Source organism: Limanda limanda, chromosome 10 (genome assembly GCF_963576545.1).
Source record: "Limanda limanda chromosome 10, fLimLim1.1, whole genome shotgun sequence".
NCBI lineage: Eukaryota > Metazoa > Chordata > Actinopteri > Pleuronectiformes > Pleuronectidae > Limanda > Limanda limanda.
Window position 1 is genome coordinate 16,696,439 of NC_083645.1, and position 20,257 is coordinate 16,716,695.

Sequence of the window (20,257 nt, forward strand, 5' to 3'; positions counted from 1 at the left end):
GGAAAAAGAAAACTGCTCTTCCACAGAAAATGTCCCTCTTGCTCTGTGAATTGGCTGTGAATAGAAAAACACACACTTGCAGACACACAGAGGTTAAGACCTATAATCAAATCAGTAATTTGTGGAGGAGAAGATAAAGCGTGTTGTAGGAAAACAAAGACGAAAAGGTCCATCCATTTTTAATTGTCGCCTGCTGGGAAGAACCGGGAAGAAACAAAGGTTGAAAGGAAGCAATGATAGCAAGATTATTCGATATTCCTGGAGTTTTACAGGTCAACTGGTTTTCCAGAAGGGAAAAGAGAGGAAAAATCACTAACAAATGTGACAGGGGAAATTGACAGTTATGACAACTTTTAGCAGTAATGTGTCTCTGGACGTTTGTTTTTTGTTGCTGAATTGCGTAATAATTGAAGATGATGAAAAAGCAGTCTGTATCTCATCATGCATTCCTCATGCAGTAGATTGTATTTGATGAAGAGTCTGCAGAGGAACCACCTGACAGGCCTTTGCAGCATGTTTCAGTTCTTGCACTGAACGGCAAACCCTCCTTCTGTCTGTATGAGTGAACGATGTAGCTCTCAGTTGTTAACTGCAGCTCTGTGAGCACAGAGGAGCTGCTGACTTACGGAGCTTCAACCAACACAAATCTGCATTGACAACAGTATGTCTAGAAATGTTATTAGAATCCTCCGTCATCAGGGTGCATGTTTGAACTGATGCAGTAGAACTCTACACTCTCTATAGCTGTAACTCCTGCATTGTGGTGTTGTCTCTTCTAGCTCAGTGCAAACTAATATATCCCTGTAAATAGGATCCAAGTTATTTACCAATGGTTCTATATGAAGGTTTCAGACATACTGAAATATCTAAATTGAATTTGGGGATTTTGCCCGTGGATGAGGGATGTCTGATGCTAGCAAAACTGCCTAAGTCCCCGACTGGCTAATTCATTACCTGAAAATTGTGATAAAGTTCTTGATTAAATAAAAATATCTTAAACGCCAAAGTCTGTTCAGTAGCTATCGTGGGATGGAACTGCGGATCCACATGCTCAACCATTATAAGTCACTCCTAGCGGTCAATCATGATGTTTCATGTCCCATCCGTTATCATGGAGGAGGCAGGATTTCTTTTCTGTATGTATAGTGTATGGGTTCAGGCATTTTGCTCTGGCCAGCTTTGTGATGAACATCACAAAAATTGTTGCGACATTAGAAACTGCTTTTGGTTCACAATTGGCCTGACTTACTGTTTAGTACTCTGTTACCCTCATGTGGTTTATTTGAGGATAAATCTGCACTCTGTATATGGTATTCAGTTGGTACCCTTACCCGAACAGGTACCCAGTCCTATCTGTCACCCTGAGTGAATCGCTGTGTCCACAGGATGACAGGAGGTTTGTTTGAAGGGCATGTGAGTTCTCCACGTCTCAGTCCAGGGAGACGTATGAAAGCTTAGAGCACAGATGACTGGAGCTGTCCCCTCAGTGTTCCTCGGAAGAGTCATTGTTGTTTTAAGAGTGGATTGCTTCCAGTCTCCCATCTCCTCAGCATCTTAAGCATCACTCTCATGTTTTCCGCCTAATTGGACTGATCTCATAATTACACAGCGATCAAGAGGGATTTTAATAAAAAGACATTAGGGCTGACTCGACTAATTTAAGTGAATCTAAAGTTGTGAGTAATCCACAGAACTCCGCTGCCGTCGAGTGTGGAAACACGAGGTTTTCCACTGAGCAGCTGGAGAGACTCAAATTGATAGTGCGTGTGAAAGTATCTCCTCTGGAGCATGGCTGAAAGACAAGTTAAGAGAGTTTAGAACTAAGTAGAGAGGGAGAGAGATAAAGAGAGAGAGCTATTACAACTTCACCGTCCCTGTTTAAGAGCACATGTAACATCCAGACTAATAATCATCACGAGTGACGGAAATAAAAGGATTCACAGATGAGAGCTTGTGGTTTGGCTGTTAAAATACCAGCTGGAGAATGTGTGAAGGCTACTTCTGAGTTTAAAATCTACATGTGACGTCACTGTCAGACACCATTATCCAATAGAGCAGTCATGATGAATCATAACAGAATTATTTTTTTAATGAAACTGCTGAATCACAGCTATTACTGAAGCAGCCCTCCTGCACTTTGCAAGGATAACGAAAATAAACCCCATTACAGTTATTTAAGGTGAATACTGTTTAAACTGTAGATAGCCTGTCATCATCTGCAAAGAGCCAATCACCTGGGGACGCCTCCTGCCAAGGAACCAATCATCCAACCAGTCAGTCTTCAGTTTGCATTATATCACACTCTCACACTCCTGTCATACCATCTGTTGGAGCACAAGACAGGTTTTCAAAAAATAATCCCACACCTAAGCCTGTTGTCTGTCTTTTGGGTCTTCTCACCTCTGTGCATGTTTACAGACGATAACCAGCAGCTACATATTCAATGTTTAGAGGGAACGTGTGTTGTTTGCTTTCAATTTGCTGTTGAGCTTAAAGTTGAGTTTCTGTCAGGTGAGGGATGTGGCCAGTCAAAATCATTCAACTGTTTGGTTTGCTTTGTGTTTTTGGGGTAATAATCCTGAAACAGGGGGATCATGTATATAAAGAGCATGTTCTACCTTGGTCACCCACAGAACTGTAACCCCATACTGATTGTTTCATTTAAAATCCAATGTGCCGGAGTCAAACCAATACAATAAGAAACATACGAGTTCCTTTATGCGTTCTGACTGCGCTATGCATCATCATAAGTGGGTAAAGAACAGAAATGGAGCTTGTATAGGATCAGAAAATGTGGTAAATCCTTGTTTCACCTCTAAAGGGTAAAACCAAGCTTGCATCAACCAGTGGAATCAGTGGGAGGCCGCTTTTCCCTGGAGGGCTCATTAAATTTGATTTTGTTGTTTGTTAACTCAAAATGAAGAGGAGAGACTTATTCTCTGTGTTATTTCAGACATTGCTCGGATTGGGGTAGTAGTTATAGGATGTCTCCCACCAATACCAAAGAAGGTTGCGTCATTGAGGTCTCATAGAATATAATAATTGTATTAGATCATTGTGTTAGTGCTGAAGAATGAAAGAACGTCTTTCAGCCAATCAGTGCAGTGATCACCCAGTTGGAAGGAGCATTCCCCATGTGGGGTTGTTAGGGACCCGGTGTTTGTTTGTCTCGAGGAGAGGGAGAGAGTTGAGAAAATAGCAGGTTAGAATGGAAAATTGTGTGTGTGAGTGTGAGTGTGCGTGTGTGTGTTTGTGTATTCGTGCATATTCTCTCTGTGGTCTTTCTATCAGGATATCTGTTTAGACACTTATACCACAATGCTACATTACCAGTACCTCACTCTGAGAAATATAAAAATGTGAAACAGAAGACAACATACTGTTTGTATCAGGTGTGTGTTTGCAGCTCTGCCGTTGGTCAAGTGTGATGGGCAGGAGAGTGAAGAGTTGGGTTCTCTGCACTCGTCTTCAAAGTGGAGCTTGAGGCTATTGTGATCCAGTGGAGACTGGTCCCCGGAGAGAGATGTGACGGATTAAACGTTCAAACACCATCTGGACTCGTGTGTCCCACTGATCCTAAAAAAGCTTTGGTGTCTCGCTCCTTAGTGAAAGTATAGACCATAATGTTGCCTTGGACATACGTGGTTCACACTCTCAACACTTAGACATCAACTGCAACAGGTCAAATAAAAGACTTTCTACTAAAAGAGTGATTCATGTGAAATATTCTTTACTTTTCTTCATCTTATTTTTCATGTTTGACATGTGGGTGATTATAACTTCATTTTGGTCAATTAATTGACGATGACAACGTGCAAATTCATCAGCATTAGGGTTCTTTTAATGAATCATTTAAACATCCATTTTCATGCATAGTAGATCAATTTATGTTAGAAGTCTTTAACTTGTAGTTTTAAGTAACAAAGTCAATATTTTGTGCAGTAACAGCTACAGTAATTTCTTCTTAAATTCTATATTATATTTTTATAGGTCTCATAAATTGAATAATGCAATTTACAAACCTGTATGCAACCAGAAAAGAAACCCTGGCTTTTACAAATGATGAAATGAAAACATTTCTGGGAAATAAAATGGCCATGTCGTATCTCAAATACCCAAGGTTGCACATTACTTTAACAACATTAAAAATACATATTATTTTATAGGTTTCTTCTCACAGTGTTGTGTATTGCTTTGTTGAAAACTCAAACAATGAAAAATGTATGTTTAATTTTTTTTCCAAGTCGAGGGAGGAATAAAAACACAAAAATCCTGACAGAGGTTTTCGTAACTCGAGCATGAAAGAAATATTGTGCTTTTATTTTGTCTGTTGTGAATTCCCAATGCTGAGACTCTTGAGTCGGTATTATTTGTCATTCTTAAAGTCGTGTATCAGTGGATATAACAGATCAGCATATCTGACACCAGTATCGTTTCAAAAGCCATAAATAAAACAACTCTCACAAACTTGGTTGTAATGTAACCAAACATTAACAGTATCTGTGCTGTTGATCTCTATAAAGTATAAAAAGGATCTGGTGTTTATTTTGATAAAGACGTCTCTCAGCTAACCTGAGGAAGCGTTTCTCTGCTTCATCATCTTGCATCTTGTCTCCTTTTCTCTTTCTCCATGGTTTTTATCCTACATTGACCTTTCCAATTCATTCACCTCCCTATTTTCCTACATCAGCACCTTTCCCGCTTTTCTCTTTGTTTCCCTCACTGATTCTGTTCCTGAGTAAGCATTTTAAACTCCCATGGGGCTGTGTGAAATTAGCTGGTTGTTGTGTAGTAGATCTGTGTGTGTGGGGGGGGGTGGGGGGGCGCATCAGTGAGAGGTCCTGGTCGTCTTCAGGACTAACAGGACAAACAGGACAATCAGACATAATGCAGTTTGGTTCCAATATTTGTCCAGAGTCTTGTCCTGTTTCAAATCCTCTTTCCTCAAACAGCTGCAGTGCTGTTTTGTCAAAGACCGTCCACATTGTGTGTGTGTGTGTGTGTGTGTGATGTGTCATTTTGGACAAGCAGTCTTACTTGGCTTTTGCCCTCTGCAGTGCTGTATCCTTCAACCACATGCGCCCTTAGCAGTGCATATTCTGCCTCCAACCTAGTATATAAAATACACTTGGATGCTGCAGCCTTTAGTACACAGAAGCCCTTACACAGTTTTTGCCGAGCTTCTGTGTTTGCCTTGGAGAGATGAAACAGGAAACTAATTGGGTATTCTCAGCATAAAGGGGTCAGTACGCTTCAACAGAAGTGCTTTTCAGGTTATCCAGCAGTGACATGTTTGTTGCAGGGTAAAAAAAAACAAAGCTTAAGAAGTTATTTTTCTGTTATACGAGAGGGTCAGAGATAATCAACAGAGGATGTGAGTTAACCTGCACAAGCTCAATTGATCAGTTAATTACTAATTACAAAAATGAATCGATATCAATTCTGGTTAATTGTTGAATCCTTTACATTTGTAGGTTTCAGGTTCAGATTTCATACAGGTTCAAGGTGCTGTACAGAGACATTTAAAACAGTTGAAGACATCAATTCAAAGTAAAAAAGCACAATTAATAAAGAAAAATTAGAATTAAGAAAATAATAAATCTTCATAATAATTTTTAAATTAGTAAGAGGAGTAAAATATAAATAAAATTGATAAAAATTAATAAAATAAAAAAATAAAACAATTTTTTGTAGTTTAATTAAAGACTGGTTTTCACCCTGATTTTAAAAGCTGCAATGGATGGAGAATTCCTACAACCAAGGCAGTTCCAACACGGTGAATATTAAGATGAATCAACTGAATGATTAGTTTTAGGTTAAGGTTATCCCTTTGATACCCTCACATATACTGTATAGTGCAGATGTCAGACTTATTTGGAAACATGTGATCTAACCAGGAGTTTTTAGATTTAAAATGAATATCACCCCCACCCACTACCACCACCAAACAACCCCTACCCACCCCACCCCCAATACACACATTGACCTGCAGTTTTATCCTAGTTTCTGTGCATGAGACACACTGTAGGCTCTAACAATAAATCACTGTCTGTAAAGTGAGGGATATATAAACATTTTAGACTTTAGCTGAGCGCAGCCTTTACTGTAAAGAATAGTTTGACTGACGTCCAGAAAAACTCCCTCGGTGGAGGGAAACAAACCCTGTAATTTGAACTCTGCAAAAAACAAATTTTCCATTCACACATCAAAACACTTTTTGAAAACCTTCGTACGAGAGCTTGTCTCTGGCCCGGAGCGGTGTGTGCGTGTTTTGTCTGCATTCATGTTACTTACGTTTAGTTTGACAAAGCCTCGGAGACAGGTAGGTATCAGCACACACACGCATAAACGCACGCTAACGGTAAGATATGAGAGGCCTTCTTCCTGCGGGCTTCCTTTCTGCCGGCATTTATTCTGCGAACAGACAAGCAAACACGAAGAAAGACAGAAAGTACCAGAGCAGAATGAACACCAACGAGAAGGAGTTGGCGGGCGGGGAAAGTGGAAGTGAAGAGACGCTGCGGCGCAAGACTCCTCCGACTGTTTCAGGGAGACTCGAGGAACGCTCGAAACCTTGTGAGGGGAACTGAGGTGAAGGAAAGAGAGGAGGCGGAGGAGTAAAAGGATTAAACCGAGCAGAGTAATGTACTTGGGGTAAAGAAAGGACATTCATCTCTCCGTCCTCCCGAGGTATATCCTTGTTTCATCAGTGGAGGAGACAGATAAGAGAGCCTGCGTATGATTGGCTTAACACTTGGCCCGTTGCCACGGACGCACTACCACCGTGGGAGGAGGACGGGAGCTGAGGGAATCTATTAGATAGGATGTGTTTTTTCTACTGAAGTATGTGACTGACATCAAAACGTGCATTTGAATTCTGTGTGTGAATTAGTCCATGCAGCTGTAAACCACCTATCATGGTCCTCTACACACTATCTGCATAATTCAATCTGTTTGTCATGTTATTTCACAGCTAGACTCAGTAGATCTCTGTTTAGGACACTTTACTCACACCGAGAGAAAAACCTCTGTCGTCAAATGAATATATTACACATGTTGCATCCGTTCTGCGCTTTACTCATCTGCCCCTTCATTTATCTCCATGCTGGAGCCTTCTCGCAGCTCATCAATGCAAATGTATGGATTTAGCTACAGCCAATGAATGTTTTCATCACCATTGGTTCCCTGTAATGCGACAAATTGAAGGTGTAGTCATCGGTTTGGAAGCAGGAAGAGGGGAGCTCGGCCCCATTGTCTTCCACCCTGTGATTCCCATTGTTTGTTTCCAAATATCACCTGATGCGGCACTTTCACGTGAATTATTCCGCTCTGCACATATGTAGGGCAGCACGAGCGGAATGCAGCAGAAGCAGGTGGGCTGGTAATGCTTCACAGTTTTCACTCTGAAGCTCTGCTGTACATCCTGTGCCACGGTGACAGTGGAGCAGCAGCTGTCAGCTAACGCAAAGACAGAGAGAGAGAGAGAGAGAGGGAAGAGGAAACTGAAATGTTTAAAGCAAGCTGTTGGCTTTGTTTCCAGGAGCACACGATAGTATAAAAAAAATGGACGACTTTGTTTTTCACACCAAGGAGAGGTTATGGAAGCATGGCAGCCACAGGAAAGCAATGTGTGAGCAGCCAGCAGCAGCAGCACAGTCTATTCATCATCATCGAGCTCATGGCTGCACACTCACTGGTGGAGCTCACCTCACAGATACCAAAATCAAGGACCCACATTCAGAGAAGACCAGTACAGACAGACCTGTAGTAGAGCCGGGCACTAAATCGATCAAGATATTTGACATAATATAATAAAGTGCCATCTATATATATATATTGCCTCTACAGTGTGCGAGCATGGTGAGATAGTAAAACATAATCAGTTTTAATGCGGTACCTCAGTTTTGGAAAATGTTTTGCTGTTTATCAAGTGCTTGTCATTCTCTGCTCATAAAATCCCAGCCCCTGCTTGGATCTGCACCAGATAGCACACACTCGGGTATCAGTCCCCTAGTCAATGCTTGTTTTTTGATAATTTATTCTCTGAGAAATCACCAAAAATGTTGAAAACAAATCTCCATTCTAAAGACAATGAAAACAAACTATTCCTGGATCTGCACCAAAATGTAATGGGTTCTTTCCTGACCCAGAATGCATCATTCCACAAGGTTTTGTAGTAATCCATCCAGTTTAGCAAAATCCTTCCAACTAACATTCAGGCAAACACAGATGGGAACATAACATCCTCGCTGGAGGTTACTTTGATAATGTGATAATTGTGATTATTGTCAAGATCGGCAGATTTTTATCTTGTTAACATTTTAAGCCGTATCACTCAGACCTGACCTGTTGTCAGCTACACACAGAGACAACACATTATGCTTCTTTGCTGCCTGTGTTCTCTACCGATCAAACAGCCAGAAGGCATCAGACGTCACATGTCCAGCTAATCTAGTGACATCTTATCGGTTATTTATCACTGTGTCCACCAGATCCTGTCTGTGTTGACCTTGACACGCCTGTGAGCTATTGTCAGACTGACTGAAACACTGATCTGACAGCCGAAAGAGACTCGGGCACAGTTTTCTAGCATGACACGTAGAAAATGTCTCACATATGACTTTGTGTAGCTTTTTCTTTCTTTGTCAGTTTCCTCCTGCTTTCGCTTGGATCTCGTTCTCCTCAGCTCTGTCTTTCTCTGACGCTGTATTTGGCACAAACAGTTTTGAAGTTTTTCTTCCGTATTTTTCTTTCCCTTCATCCTTATCACTTACAGACTTTTACAGGCAGTCACTCAGGAGTTCAATCATTCGCTAAACACTATCCACATATCTCACTGCGGACGTGTACAGGACATATCTATAGGTACAGGAGATACCTGACACAGATCACTAGGATGGTATCCATAGCAACAGTTTATCTTGGGCTGAAATAATGAGAGGAAATTAGAGGATTATCGCTTCCATCATTCATTCAGGTTAATTTACTGTTTCTGAAATGAGAATGAGTGAGAATTTGCTGCTTTGCTTTGTTTTGTAGGATTATAATGAAATAAATCAGGACAGAAATCGTTGTGTTTTGCTGTTGATCTGACAACACAAATCATATTGAAGATGTCAATTGCTGGAAAATTGTGGCAGTTTTCACCATTTTCTGGCATTTCATACACTCAAGTTTTAATTAATTGATGCAACATAAAACCTTATTGACAGACATTGACAATCAATAACAAAAAATATTTTTTTGAAGATTTTAATTTATCCTCAGATTTCGTTTTTGTCCAGGTTAATTTTTTATGGATGAATCCACAAACTGGCAGAACAAGAATATTTTTTATTAAGCCTCGTTAACAATGAGGCTTTTTATGTCTCATCGTCTTCTTTTTCATTAGCTGCTTTCCGTCCATACACTACAACGTTTGTAATATATTTTTTTATTAAACTGCATCAACATCTGGATGGCAGTATAACCGCAGATGCTCTGACAACTGGTCCAAAGTCTTATTCATCTTCACCGAGCACGCTGCAACCATCGTTCCTCTCAGTGGCAATGTGCAAAGATCGTTGTTTTCAGAGCTCCATTACCGCTCTCCTCTTTTGTCCCTTCTCTTTTCTCCCCAGCTTCCCCTCTCAACTAACTAACCAACTCCAAACCATTCCTCACCTCTTTCCGCTGCGCCTCGACTCTTGTCAGCGACTCATTTTCATGTGCAATATCCTCACACTGAGAGGAAATAAAAGGAAAAGCAAAGGAAGCCAGTTTGGAGAGAGTATTAAAAAAAGAAAGAATACAGAAGAGTGTGAAGATGGTGAGATATTTCCCATAACAGACCCGTCAGTGAAGGTTTTTCCCTCATTAACATGAAAAGAGAGGGAAGAATGAAGAGGAAGCCGATTTTTAATGTTCAGCTTTTGAGACACATTGTTCAGTTTCTGGATTAGTTGAGGGATGTTTTCAGCAGTGGGGGGTGGGGGAATGGGGTAAAAAAGGAATAGAGAAGTGAGGAAGAGAGTTGATGAATGAGGGGGACTATAAAAATAGAAAGCCGAGGGGAGAAGGGGGAAGTAAGCAGAGAGAAGTCGTTTGTCTCCGTTTAGAGCAGCTGGATTGGCTGTGAATGCAAATGTTCACGTTGGTTAGCCAGATCCTTACGTAACTTTACAGTCTAGATGGAAATCAGTGTTGTAATGATCCGTCCATGTTTATTTTAAGCCTATTAAGTGTGAATATGTGTGTGGGTGTGTTTGTGCATGTGTGCGTGTGTGTGTGTGTGTCTGTGCGTGTGACAAAGTGACAGATAGAAAGCAGGTGAGACAGTTTGATTACCTTCGAATTATTAATTTGAGTTCATGCAGCTAGAAGAAGGTCCAATATTGTGTGCCTGTGTGTTTGTGTGTTTGAAAGAGAGTGTGTTTGTGTGTGCGTGTGTGTGCAGTAGCGTGCTTCTTCATCATCTCAGCACCATATGTAATATTCACTGTTTCCTCTGTGTTCATATGAATGAGATGCTGCCTGTCAGTCTCCAGGATGTAGACACGAGTCTGCCAGTGCAGCTTCAGACTCGCATCTCTTTTCTTCTCTCTCTCTCTTTTTCTCAACCCCGGCCCCTCTGTCCTCTCGTCATCTCCTCTTCTCTCCCTTACTCTTCTCCCGTCTTGACATTCTCTCTCTGCTCTGCCTCTGCAAGACATCCCTTTGCTTCCATCTCCTCTCTCTATCCACTGCACTTCTTTTTCTCTACCCACTGTGACTCGATACTTAATATTTCATTGTTGCATAGTTCCACAAATCAGGGATGGAATGTCTAAGAAAATAAGCCTGCATTACAGTAGTGACATTTTACCTGTGGACATGCTGCAGTGACACTGTGACCCTCTAACCTCCAATACCATGTTGGAAATAAAGCCATTTAAATGCCATTGAAATAAAGGTTAATATACAAAAACTATACTAAAGTTGTACAGATGCGGACACATCTAACCTTTTCATCAGTAAATCAACAAAACCAGACCCACTGTTCTGTGCAACTATTGAAAAATATATAAGAAAAAATAAGGCAGTAAAATCCACAGTCCCCCTCTCTACCAAGTCCATTTGATAGTATTAATAATACATTTTAGAGACGCCTAACAATGTGCCATAAAGAAACGCATGAATAATTCAAGTGAAACCATCAAAATCACATTAGAGAACACAAACACCTTTCAACATGTGTGACACAAAAGGTTAAGAACAAGTTACAGGGAAAAGACACACAGAACAGCATATGTGAAAACAAGACTTTTAATAATCTCCATTAAACCTCACCTCTATAGGCTTACAACAGGCTTACGTTCCGACGTTCCACCTTTAGCTTGGATGTTTCCAATTGTACTTAAATCTTCCATCTGATTACGGGCTCAAGGATTTTCAGATTCACATTCATGGTGTGGAGGCCAGGCTAAGACAAAAAGTTCTCCTAACGCTCAGCCGGTTGAGGCTAACCTGCACGACCTCACATTGTCGTGCAGACGAATTGTTATTTGTGAATGTGGGCTATACAAATAAAACTTGATTGATTGATTGATTGATTGACATTGCTGTGGGTTGAACTCTGGTCATATCGTTAATAGCATGTAATGCCCTCGAAGTCACTTATAAAACTGCTGATCCAAGTCATTTGTCAAGCGTTTGACAGTAAATGAGTTTTCATAATAAACTCATCCTATTAGGACAACGGAGGAAGTCTGCGTAAGCTCTAATAATCCTGTTACCTTCATCAGTGTAATCGCTGTAATTGCGCTTGTAAAACCTGTGTAAATTTCTAACAGAGGTTCACGTGACAGTCACTTGAAAGGAATCGTTTTTTCTAATATAATACTTGACAAGTGATAGGCCTGAGCTCTGGAATAGTTTGGTTTTTCTGGGGTCAAACTATTTTAAGGTTGTTGCAACGTTTTGCTTAATTTTGGGAACATGATTGGCTCGGTTGAATTCATTGAAATGTGCAGATTCCTTCTAATGAGGACAGAGTTTCTTGGGAGAACAGGATCATCAGAGCTAAACCTCTGTGTGTGTGTGTGTATGTGTGTGTGTGTGTGTCATTCCTGAACAACTCAATACTGGTGCCGAAGCGAAACTGCATCCACTTAGCATTCTTCACTTCTGCAGAGGCCTAACTGTAATCTGATGCAGTGTATCGCTGAGATCCACTCGCTGCTCTGTTCTGCTATCTGCTCACAAAGCTCATATATCAGCTTCACCGGGCGCCGATCAGGCCCCAGACTGGTGGTGTGCCTATAAGTAGGATGTAGCCTTAAGGTGGGACTTGGCGGAGAGGGAAGGAAGGAGAGGAGGAGGAGGAGGAGGAGGAAGAAGAAGAGAGGGGAATGAATTAGAGACTATGGTGTAAAATATGAGGGTGGGAAAGAATTTGGCATGGTTCCAGTCCCATGAATAAAATGCATAAAGTACACAGTAAATTTTTAATACTGTTAAGTTTCCACCAAGAGGCTAGATTTGCATCCCCATCCCCTGATTATGACATCTTCAGTCAGCACTCCAGGCATGGCTTTACACACACACACACGCACGCACGCACGCACCCACGCACGCACGCACGCACACACATACGTTTTCAGTAGAGGTTACTTCTGCTGAGAGAAGCTAATCGAGCTGAAGCCATTTCCTCTTTCCTCTGAATCTATTCTGTCCCTTCTCCACCTTGTCCTGTCACACACTTCCTCAGGGATCTGCTATCAGATGAAATATCAGGTCCATCACTTTAAAGTGAAAAGCTGACCTGCTGGTGCCTCGCACAGAATGTGAACACGGGTCTCAGCAGAAATGGAAGACTTTTTCAGACTGTTCTCACAGTGAAATAAATGCTCTGTATTTATAGAGAGCTTCTCGAGTCTTAAGGACCTCTCAAAGTGCTTGACAGTTCACTTTTGCCATTCACCCATTCACACACATATTCATACTGCATATGTATTTGCAGTACTTTCTTTCACACATCAATCAATGTAGCAGCACAGCCATCAGGCTCAATTTTGGGTTTAGTATCTTGCCCAAGGACACTACAGCACATGGAATGGGAAGACCTTTTGCTACTTCAGAATCCCTTTTTTTAATCTTATTATTTTTCTAATCTTGTTTTGGATATTGTGTCTGAACTCAGTAAGATAAGATAACCCTTTATTAGTCCTACAACAAGGTGGTTTGGCATCAAATGGGACAATAACAACAAGAAGCACCAGTACAAAGTAATAGGTAAACAAACAAATAGCAAATAAGTAAACAGGATTGCACATGGAGAGATGATAAAAATTGCAAGGACGTTTTGAAGTAGCTGAAGTTAAATCTGTGTAAATTAGAAATGCATTAGACTGAGCTGGCTCCTTCTCATCATTCCGCTCAGTCTCTTCCTGTTGGCTGTTGAGAAGCTGCTGCCAGTTTGCCGGTGCCCAGTAAACCACTCAAATGATAGATTACCTCCCTGTCTCCCCTGTGGTGGGTGGGGATACTCACCGCTATACTAATGAAGAGAGTAAGAGCTAGAAGCAGGTTATGAATCTTTTTGTAAACTGGTTACCATGCCATGTATATATGCTCGAGCTCCCTGGATCTGTCTCCATCAGATAAACAGTAATGGGAGATGAAAGCTATAACATTTAGCATTAGGGTGTTTTCCGATACAGAATAACCATTCCAGCTTTTTTTCTATCTCAAAATCTATAAACATCACTTTATGGAATCATTTACATGAGCACCAGGATTCCACTGGCACTAAAAACAGTTCTGTGGCCCACCATGATGGAATGAATGTAACTGAATTTTATAGGGACTCGAGAAAGAAACTAAATTGTTAATGCGGCTCGTCACATCTGGTGGTTACCCAGTCCAATTACTGGACTCAATAACCGACTGCGATTCAGCCTATCAGACCACTGCACCCCTAATTATCACCATCAGACTATTTTCTCAGCATGTGCACCATCGCTACATCATTTATCATCATTTGCCACAGAACTGGAGATGGGGCTGCACCTGCTCGTATGACAGAGAATAATTAGACATGGCGTTTACAAGCCATAGTGTCTTGGTTTTTCTAATAAGGTTCTCTCGCAAATATGTCAGCTTTCTGAAACTGGGATAGTACTTTTGCATGTGTTGATGGCTCAGTAATTGCCCTTTTGAGAAAAACAAGATCTTTGCTTGACATAAAACACATTTATGTTCGTTTTTGTTGTTTACTTCAGCAAAAATCATTTTTCTAACTGTAAGTTTGACACTGAAAGGGTTCACAATGAGCATAACATGGCCAAGTAGAGTAATAGTTTTAACCAAGTAATACAAAAATTTCCTGCCCCCTTTCTCCCTCTGGGGTGACTGTCTGAACACTGCAGCCCAGTTTAATGTTATGATTTAGCTGCTAAACAGCAACTTCCGATGGGAGAAGTCACTGCCACATGACAGTGTTTACACATGCATGCAGTCACTTAACCAGAATTAAAGAAGGCTCTGCTAAATAAACTGCATCATGTACAATTTTAAAACAAAGGAATCCCATTTTCACCGACAGCTGTTGAGTTACATTTTAAAAGAAATTTTAATTAAACACCCCCTTAAAAAAACGACTTAATTAATCCATTGACATTTTGGCCAGCAAGTTCCTGCCATGCAAAAATACACATGGGTGAGAAATTTCATTCACCGCGAGTAACCAGTCGACTGAAAATCCCAGCACCACCTCGAACAAAGATGATATGATAATAGCGACACACTTTTATCTCCTTGTAATCACTTTGAAGGGTTTGAATGACATTGGGGCAGTGTCGCAGGGAGCTAAACAGCCAGTTAATGCTTTTGAGATGAGCCCACTAAAATATTAATGGGGGTCCTGGGCAAGGAAAGGTCATCGCTGAGACATAGACGGAATAACAAGAGGGCTGGTGGTTACTGCTGCAAACCTTAAGCAACACCAGTAAAAGCAAAAAAATAAAAAAAAGCCACAGCTGAAGACTATCACAGGCAGCAGATCCTCAGCCGCAGTCCTTGGGTGGACACAGTAAATGTTGATGAGAACAGATGAAACACTTTATCTTGTGCACACAACATGTTTGTAGCTGCAGGTCAAACTGAACCCAGCAGAAAACACCAACCAAGTGGCAAATTGTCCAGATGGTACAAACAAGACAACAAATAGTTTTATTTTTATTTTATAACAGTTTTTTATTCACAGTTGATTCTAAAGAGGAACTCAAATCAGCTGTTTCACTACAGGCAATAGTACATTTCTTTAGGATTTATATTTGTTTTCGCTCTGGGTCTTTCATCCGTTATTATAAATTTCACTATCTGCGGAACTCCTGCTCCTTAAAAGTGTTGTTTTTCCTATAAAACAGAAAGCCGGTGTTATAATAAAGCCGTGGAGGGAAATGTATTTACAAAATTAATGCATTTACACCAAATTGCATGAATCGCATATACAGTCAAAAGCTGAGATAAAGGTAGTTACTCTCTTAAGTTAATGCTAGTGGTTGTGGCTCACATCTCGAACTGCTATCCTGTTTAGTTTAGTCTGTCTTTATGAGGGATTCGGAAATCCTTCTTTGAGTTTTATTCATACTCAAAATGTACTTTTTTATTGATTGGTTGTCTTGATTATTGTGAAGTGGTTTGTATTAATGTTTTGAAAAGTGCTATTTAAATCAAGTTGATTATTATTATTTATTTTAAGCTAGGTTTTACGTAGTAAAGGTCGGAGATTCCCCAAAACTCGTAGTGCCTAAATTTTGTCCAAACTATTTCTGTGTTTGACTTTGGACTGAACATATAATTACCATCATCCACTTTACCAGCACCCACTCGCTCAGATCATAAGAGCCTCCACCTCCACCCTCTCGCCTCTCTTCCATCCTATTTAAGAACTAAAATTATAAGCCTGATGTCCTCCTGCCTCTACATTTGCACCACTCACCCCTCTTTCTTCCTGCCCTCTCTCTCTCTCTCTCTCGCCTCCCTATGTGCTGTGCTTTCGCTCCAGCCTGTAGAGTTTGCCCTCGCTGTGTTTTAAATTACATGCCACATCAAATAAGGCTATAAGGCTTATAATGCTGTTAGCGCAGGTGCGAGTGTGTATGTGAGTGCCTTGGTATTCCACCTCCTTCAGATTCCTTTTAAATGAATCTCTAGGGTAGAGCTCAGTATTCTGAATGAGTAACACCGAGCTGTAATAGATCTGATTGACACAGCATACTGTGCCATTATCACTGACCTTTCTTTCTCTCTCTCTTCTTCTCTCCCCTCTATTCCTCTGCCTGGCTGCTGTGCAAACATCTAAAGGAAGTGGAGGTGAGTAAATCCATTGTGCTCGTAACCTGATAATACTGCAAAGAAGCATACTGCAGAAATGGTATGTGTTTGTCTGACACTTGCTGCAAGGCATTGTTGCGGAGCTGAAGAGGTGTTGCTAATTTAAATGCACAGCAGGTTGGGTGGCTGGTCAGCTATAACGTGGTATAGTTCAGCATATTAAAACGCTGCGGCGGTGGTTTGATACTTTCCTCACTTTAAAGCAATTTATGCAGGTTGCACAAGTTTTATCAGTCAGTGCACAGCAGCTTCATTCACGTGAACCTCGCAGAATCTCCTTTTTAAATAGACATGAGCGAAAGTATATAGACATGGTAACATTACACCCATATTTGATTGGGTTGTGGTCCGTGCTATGTGCAAGCTAGTCAGGTAATTCTGCTCCAAACCTGAAAATGAGGGCCACCATCATCTTTAAAGAGGAAAAAGGCTGATATAATATGTCTAAAATGTCCATGCTAGTAGGACTTCAGCCCAAACAAGAACAAAAGAACACATCATTTGCATTGGTAATGTTATATTTCCTATTTGAACTGTACAATGTGATAATTTGCAATCCATATTTTGCTACAAAAAATAACGGTATAAAAATACATATAAAACATTATTTGATCAGAACTCCTATAACAACTCATATATAGTTCTGGTAAAGATAAAGGTATATATATTTATATCAGAAAATTTAGTGCGTAAAGCAGATAAACATAATGGTCTGTCATTTCTCTACAGGCTAGAAGTCTACAGAAATGACTTCTGGGACAGTAACATCCTACGTTTCACTCTCAAAGCCATAAAGTTAATTTTATATTAGAGCCAGGGCTTGAGAGATGGACATTAAAGAAGAGAAAAAAGAAGTGAGGACATGAATGAAATAAGGACCTGAGGGAGAAGCTAATTAGGTTTTAGCTCCTCATGTGAAACCTTTGTGTCGGCTCAAGCGTTGGCAGTTGTCATTAATAGAACAAGGACTGCAGGAGTGGGTCAACTGTCCACTTTCTGTGGACTGTTTCTGCCTAATTTAACTTATCTATCTATCTCTCCTTCTTTCTTTCTCCCTCCCTTTCTCCCTCTCTCTTTATAAAATAATGACCGAGGTATAGATCTTGCTCTCTAACGCAGCAGGTTTTCTCTGCCTGGTTCATTTAGTGTCACTGACACAGGATCACTCCCTGCTGGCACACATATGGTTTGCTTTGGGTTCTGCTTCAGATGCAGAACCCACCACTGTGTGTGTGTTTGTGTGTGGTAACACTTTACCTCCCCGTGTTTAACATTTATAAGCACTATAAAAACATTTTATAAAGGGTATAGAACAAACTTAAAGAGGTTGTATAAGTAGATATTCTTTATTTATTTTTTTGTCAATAGCTCCAGAACTCATGTTCATGAAATGGATGACAGTACATTAAAACACTGCTGCAATAATCTAGGTACTTATATGTGCTTACAACTACATTATAGTATGTTATAAACCATGTATACTGCTTTTAGATGCTATAAACCTTGGAGCTGATATAAACAGGTGAAATAAAGGAGCATAAATAGTGGTCCATTGAAATGCACAGCTGTGTTTCAGTAGCTGCTGCTGCACCAGAAAACAACAGCTCTGCACCTGGACCACTCCTGCCTCCTTAGATATCTTAGTTTTACAGGGTGATTTATGGATAAATAACCTTATTCTCACCTATATACTTAATTTAAATCGTGTTTGAGCCTTGGTTCTTTCCATAATGGGTTTTTTAATTGCTTTACACAATGGAAGATGTCTCTAGAATCTGCTCTGAATGGAGCCACTGAATCAAAGTGTATTTAACAAATCCAAATCTTCTCTCAACTGAGGAAAGCCAATTATTTTCAGTTTAAATATTTTTATTTGATGAGATTTTCTTCATGACTGTGGATTTTAGTGTATCTGAGCAGTAGGAATAATTTGCACTTATTCAAATATGATTATGAACATCCTCACAGCTTGAAGACCTAACAGAAATAATGTAGTAATACTGTTCTACACCAATCCCGCCCTCAAATAACCACCAGTGCCCTGTGTTCTGAATTATTCTTGGTGTTAAAGTCCATGTTGACCCTGACATCAAATATTTTTGTCCAAGTTCAGCTCATCTTTACTGAAGCCTACAATTTACTTCACTCCCCTGTGAGTCTCTTGCAGTTTTCTCTGTACATTTGTCCTTTTTTTTTAAATGCCCAAACAATCGTTTACCTCATGCTTTAAACTATCTTCTAAAATCATTTAGTCAAGGAAAGAACACAAGGAGAGAAGAATGAGGACATGCTTTTTTGGTTTAGTTTAGTATTTGAGCCATTTCCTCTCTGGTCTACAAAATAATTCAAAGATATCCTCGGCAGGGCGTTATGGATTTTTTATAACCCAGTTTCTTCTGTTCTGTTTCCATTCAGGATGACTACTTCAAGAGTTGGGCTCCTGCCAAGTCTGCAGACCAAGGTGAGTCCAGTTGTTTGTGTGACTCTAATGTTTATATTCATGCTAACTGCAGTATCTGAATCCGGGTGGTACTTTTGAGTACCAATCAAAACGGGTCTGGAGAATTCAAAAGGTGTGTCCAGGAAATACATAAATCCCTTAACAACCTGAAAACAAACTACAATTTTGGTGTCAGAATGCAGAGTGTGTTGATCTGTAAGTCTCTCAAGAAATCTACAAAAACTATTTAACAATCTTTTACAGCACCGATCCTAACTTAAGCAAGAAGGGCAATTTGTGCTAGAACACCAGAGGCCAATCAGGCAGTAAGATAAGATACAGTATGTACCTTTATTTATCCTCCTTAGAGGAAATTCACAAAATAACACAGCAGCACAACAAAGTAGCAGCGCAAGGGGGGAAAATAGTAAGAATAATAGTATAAATAAAAAAAGAAATATTATACAAAAAAGTAGAACAAAAATATATACACGAGACCATCATCACCACAAAGTCCCTAAAGGATTTCTTGCATCTTTTTAAGTTAATTGTTGCAGTCTTTAAATATGTGTTAAAACTTAAGGCAAAAATGTATTCATATTCATTATATTCACATGTATAACCATGTGTAATAAACCTTGTATCCTCTGTTGGCTCATCAGTCACACAAACAAAGTCAAATACAAACTCAATCAAGAATGTTACACATATCATTAAACAAAAAATAATGCAAGATTCTCACAGTTACATTCAAACTGCACCCTCTTGCATTAAAGAGAGATAATCATATGCAGGCAGTGTTACATTAATCAGTGTTAGGTATCTCATGGTAGAAGTAGTGCTAAACCATTTACTGTATTAATTAAGTTACTGTAGAAAATACACAGAAACCTAAAATGAATTTTCAGACAATATTTAATGAAACATGCTGTGTGTGTTGATGCGTATGGTTATTTATTTAGCTGGCATTAATGGTACAGTTGTACTCGTAATGAACTAATTTAGCTTTCTCGACACTGTGTGTGTGTGTGTGTGTGTGTGTGTGTGTGTGTGTGTGTGCGTGCGTGCGTGCGTGCGTGCGTGCGTGCGTGCGTGCGTGCGTGCCTATGCGTGAGTCTTTTTTTTCCAAGGCCAAAATGCTGCTACTTTCACTCTGCTTATAGATGTTTGCAATCACTCAGAATCAGTCACACTCAGTCTCACCGTCTCACACGAGGGCTCCATATTAACTTTCCTCCAACATCCCAGAACTATTAGCAGAAACAAACTGCCCCAAAGTAAATTAAAATTGTGTTCGCTGCTCAAAGAAATACGGTTAAAACAAAGCAGTATCGTCACCGGTAAAGATTAGAGATGCTGCTCAGTAGCCGTGTCCTTGATGATCTGTGCCTTTGCAACACAGTTTCATATTTATGTTCTCTTCAGTGCACGCCATGTGAATTTTCTTTTTCTCTGAGTGTA

At 40.1% G+C, this 20,257-nt stretch overlaps 1 protein-coding gene across 1 annotated transcript in view; it reads left to right on the plus strand.

Annotated features, from left to right (window-relative positions):
- The window catches only part of spock1 (SPARC (osteonectin), cwcv and kazal like domains proteoglycan 1), a 90,876-nt gene that overhangs the window by 25,272 nt on the left and 45,347 nt on the right, over nt 1-20,257 (plus strand). The window contains exons 3-4 of the mRNA XM_061079174.1: nt 16,327-16,335; nt 18,772-18,817. Of these exons, the coding sequence (XP_060935157.1) occupies nt 16,327-16,335; nt 18,772-18,817 (55 nt within the window). The remainder of the gene's footprint in view (nt 1-16,326; nt 16,336-18,771; nt 18,818-20,257) is intronic.